Source organism: Xenopus laevis, chromosome 9_10S (genome assembly GCF_017654675.1).
Source record: "Xenopus laevis strain J_2021 chromosome 9_10S, Xenopus_laevis_v10.1, whole genome shotgun sequence".
Lineage (NCBI taxonomy): Eukaryota > Metazoa > Chordata > Amphibia > Anura > Pipidae > Xenopus > Xenopus laevis.
In genome coordinates this window covers 45,463,555-45,468,657 of record NC_054388.1, presented here as the reverse complement: position 1 = coordinate 45,468,657, position 5,103 = coordinate 45,463,555, and the positions used below count along the sequence as shown (strand labels likewise).

General features: G+C 38.8%; 1 protein-coding gene across 1 annotated transcript; it reads right to left on the bottom strand.

The window, feature by feature from the left end:
- Positions 1–243: 243 nt before the first annotated feature.
- Positions 244–4,899, bottom strand: LOC121398787 (putative uncharacterized protein MYH16). The gene is made up of 4 exons (XM_041578088.1): positions 4,873–4,899; positions 796–993; positions 416–553; positions 244–300 (listed from the first exon to the last, which is right to left on the bottom strand). The coding sequence occupies exons 1-4, from the start codon at positions 4,897–4,899 to the stop codon at positions 244–246; spliced, it is 420 nt and encodes a 139-aa protein (XP_041434022.1).
- Between the last annotated feature and the right edge of the window lie 204 nt (positions 4,900–5,103).

Genomic DNA, 5,103 nt, shown 5'->3' with positions numbered 1-5,103 from the left:
ACTTCTATTGAAGTTGGGTGCAAGTCCCACTTCTACAGTCATCCCACTGTCCAACTCTATAGAATGAACAACCCAGCCACCCCTAATTGCACTGTGACTTTTCTGCCAGGCATGTAATCTTACAGTATGAACTATAATCTAGTTTTCTCAGCTGTATCTTTCAACTTTTTCCAAAGTTCAGATGAGGTACTGGGCTAAGAAATATATAAAATGTGATGCTCAGTTTCAAATATACATATATATTTACTTGTCCTTTAAGATGGGGGATCTGACAAGAATGGCCAACGGGGAGGCACAGCCCTGTAATAAAGTCGAAAAGAGTATTCAATGTGCATAAGCATCTTTCCGACAGCATAACATAGAACCTTTGCATATTCTTCCTCAGAATAAGTTTTGCTTTTAGAGTGCCACTTACCGAAGAGAAGCCTTTACCAAAACTAGCTCTGTTCTTTGTGTGGATTTTACAAAGTGCAGCCTCTACAATATCTGCTCTCTCTTCGAGCTCATTTATGGTCTTTCTATAATTGTTTAGGTTCAGGTTTGCTTGCTCCTCCTACAAAATGAAAATATTCATATTGGACTTTATAGGTTATTTATTGCATTGGGTGCAAACTATTTGCTGTTATGGCTACTCTAAAATATGTGGACCATGGCTTCTCTAAAATATGTGGGCCAAGTGGACTCAGCATTTACAATGAATTTCATAAGTATTCACCCCGTGATGCACTGTAGCATTAGTTTTCCCCCTTTTCCACTGTGTATGGTATTACCAACAAACATCAGCAGAATACCCACCCCTTCTTCTTTCATTCTCTTGTATGTCTTCAGTTTGCTCTGCAGCCTCTCAACAAGTTCTTGGGACCGCTGCTGCGTCTTCTGATCTTCTTCTGCCTGAAAGACCAGCTCCTTATGCCTTTCATATTTTTTTAAAGTCTTATTAGTTTCTGCATGTTTTTTCTGCTCAAAGTCCAGTTCTGTCTCAAGTTCTTTTTCCTTCAAAACACAATAAAATAATTTCTGTGAACGTTAATAGACATAATGTATATTTAATTGGCTTTAATTCGGGTTTAATGATGGGCGAATCTGACCTCTATTGCTTTGCTGAAAATTTGGGAAAATGGCAAAAAAATTGCCAAATGCATTGGATTCTTTGGGGCCAATTTTTTTGATGCAAAACTATTTTTTCACCCATTGGGGTCTATGGGCATCGTTTTTGTGACAAAACCTGGTGAAAAATTTCGCTCATCATTATTCAAGTTTTCTAAGGCTTTCTAGCTAAGTAAAATAAGGCCATTGCAATAAGTTGAAAGGACATTATTTGTGTATTTGTTAGCTTCATAAAGTCAAGTGTTCTACCATTTTTCATAAAGGTGGTTGAGTAAGATTTTGTATGAGTGACAGGTGCCCAGAATACAACAAGAACTACAGCAGGCTGACTGTTACTTCAATGTTTCTATATATCTGTAACCTTGTTATGAGTTAAGAAGAACAAGTCTGATGGCCAATTAGGGTGAGATTTGGGGTGAATGCTTATTTGTACCTTGGGTACTCCTGGAATTATAGCATAATGACACCCATGTTTCTATATATCTGTAGCCTTGTTACAAGCTAAGGGGCCCAGCCTGTAACCTTGTTATAAGATAAGGGGGGCAGTCAGTGTGAGATTTGGAATGAGTGCTTGCTTGCTTTTATGAATAGTTTTGGAATTGTTAGTAAGGGAACTGCATTGCACCATGAATCTGCAACTAGTCCATATATGAGCATATGCATTACCTGGCTAAAAGGGGGGCTTGAAACCAAGATATTTTTTTAAAAAAAACCTCTTTTATAGTAGTTGATAACCTTGGCCCACTTTTGAGAATTTTAACACCTTTAAAACTTAAAGTAAAGTTGCACTGTGTCACATTTATTTCATATTTTTAAAGGGATTTTATGATGAGTTAATTTATTAACATTTTACTAGCCATGATGGATTGCACCTCGATGAAAGGGGGTTATATGTGCAAGGGAATAGAATGGCTAAGAGGCAGGAAGGGTGTTTACTAAGTAATGGGTCAGCTACCTTTATTTCAGGAAGTTGAGGAACTTACTAGGAAAGATTTCTTTTGAACCCTGTAATAACTAATAAGTTCATTCAGTTTCCATGGGTAAGTATAATGGCATCTCTACAATATTTAACTGGGAAAGGCTTTTCACAGGGTTAAACACAGAAGGAAAATGGAATGTCTATAATATACTGCTTAAAGATATACAACTCAGTATATTCCACTTGTGAGTGAAGATAGACATCGCAAAGCAAAACCCTTATGGTTTTATAGAAGTGTTGGTGTTGAGCCAATAAAAAAACAGGCTTTTAAGGCATTAAAGTTAGCTGGGACAGCTGAAAACATGAAAAAAATAGAGATGGAATAGAGATGAAAAAGTGTATTGCAGTAAAGAGTAAAATGAATCCAGCATTTTTTTAAATTTGTAAATAGTAAAAAAAGTAATAAGCAGTGGGATCCTTATTATCAGTGGGAGGTCAATTAGTTGATGAGAGCTGGGAAAAAACAGAAATTCTGAACTAATATTTTTTATCTGTCTGTGTAACTGAGGAACCAGCTAATGAAGGCTTCTTTTTAATAGACTAAATTCTTTTAATATAACTGTTGATGCATGTTTAAAAAATTAGAACATGTGAAGGTAAACAATGGCCCAGGACTAGATGGTATTCATATCATGGCACTAAATGTGAAGGTAAACAAAGGCCCAGCACTGGATGGTATTCATCTCAGGGTACTAAATGAGCATACTTCTTTGACGAACAAACATCTTTACTTAAAGGAAAACTATAGCCCCAAAATGAACACTTAAGCAACAGATAGTTTACATCATATTAAGTGGCATATTAAATCTTACCAAACTTGGATATATATTTAAGTATATATTTACATCTCTTGCCTTGAACCACCATTTCGTGATGGTATGGGTGCTGCCTCAGAGATCACCTGACCAGAAATACTACAACTCTAACTGTAACAGGAAGAAGTGTGGAAGCAAAAGACACAACTGTGTCTGTTAATTGGCTCATGTGACCTAACATGTATGGTTTGTTTGGTATGTTTGTGTGCACAGTATGAATCATACAATGCCAAGGGGCAGCCCTTATTTTTTAAAATAGCAATCTTCTATTTATGATTACCCAATGGCACATACTACTAAAAAAGTATATTATTATGAAAACGGTTTATTTACATGAAGCAGGGTTTTACATATGAGCTGTTTTATGCAATATCTTTTATAGAGACCTACATTGTTTGGGGGGTATAGTTTTCATTTAATTGTAAATTTAGGATTTCTTGAGGTCCGGCAAACTGGCAAGAGACTGGCGAATTGCTAATGTGGTGCCACTGTTCAAAAAGTCATACCTACAGGCCTGTTAGTCTGGCAATAGTGGTAATAAAGCTGTGGGAAGGGTAATAAAGTATATACTATTTGAATTCATTGCAAATCACAATACTATGAGTTTGCGCAAGCATTGTTTTATATGTAATAGGTCTTACCAGACTAATTTAATTGCCTATTGTAGCACACCCGTGAGTGTACTTTTGCTGTGTATTAAGGCTGTGTGTGACCAGGCTAAAACTGCTTGTAGTGTGCCCTGGACCCCCAGTGTACCCGTGCAACTCCCTGCAACTCCCGGTACCTGGTGTAGATCAATGCAGCAGGATATTCAGCCAGACAGTTTCTTTGCAGTAAACTATAACTGGTTTATTTACAGAGAACAGTAACAAGGTAGTAGTTCACAGGCACTTTGATGTTCACAGTTATCATAGAATAGCTTCACACAGCAATAATCCCTCTAGAGAGTACAGGGTGCAGCAAACGGGCTAGTATTCAGTATTACAGCAACAATAGACGTGGGGAATAGTTACCACTCTCACTAGGCACTATCCCTCTGGTGAAACACTAAGGCAAGGGTTTCTCAGCCTGGGGTCTTGGGTCTTGGTATCCTATCTGGTCCTCAACTCACCCACTGTAGTCCCTGCACTAGTGGTTCAAATACCACGGGGTCCTAACCCCACTACACCTCCTCGTTGGAGCCACATCTGCTCACTAGCTACCCTGAGCTGACTTTCACTCCTAGAGCGACTATTACAGTACTACTAACACTATCTTACACTTAACTAACTTTTCCGGCAGACCTGGACCTGTAGTACCTCTCAGTGAGGCAAAGTCCCAGGACAGACCCAGACCTCATGGTGCTAAACCCTTTTATATTATCAAACAGTGCCATCTAGTGGACAATCCCCAGGTACTAGTGTGGACCCCACCAGGGACATAGCTGCCTAACTTAACTAAAGAACCCTTAGGTGTCCAAATACTAAAGAGGAATGCCTGAGATAAATACACCCAAATCTCAGGGTCTCTACATTCTCCCCCCACTTAGAAACGTCAACGTCCCCGTTGACAAACTAAACCGTTACTCTCAAGTGCACAATAAATCACATTTTAAATAACATTTACTATTTGTACATCACGCTTCAACAGCCTCTCCAGAGGACTGCCCATGGTACAATGGATCCTGTAAACAAAATATTGCAAACATGCATTTTTCCTGAGCACTGTATCAATACTTAAAATGCAACCTCATACTGGGTCCACGGCCGTGGCCCTAAATCCTATTACCTCGGGATTAACCCTACTATTACCAACACTGTACTTAAATCATGTATTCACATTTCTTTTATTTATGCACTTAGGAGGAAAAAGGGAATTGGGATTTTGGGACAAGTGTCCCTTAACTATTTACAGTCTTTGGGTTGTTTGCCAAAGTCCTCCTTCCAGGTGGGTGCGATTCACCCCTAGAGTGGCTTAAAATAAAGAACCCACTACAGAGTCCAACATGGTTTCAGTCATGCTGCAGGTCAAACCTGAATCTCCTTTCTTTATGAGTCCTGACTCCAGGGGAAGCCTCCCCAACTTGAAGTGTCTCAACCCAGAGGTTAATAACAAAAATACAGCTCCATTCCTTGAAGTCACTTGAAACAATAAACAAAGTGCAACCAAAAGACCTCCAGTGGTCAACTTTAACTTTAGCTGGGGGTGGTTACTTCACCCTCC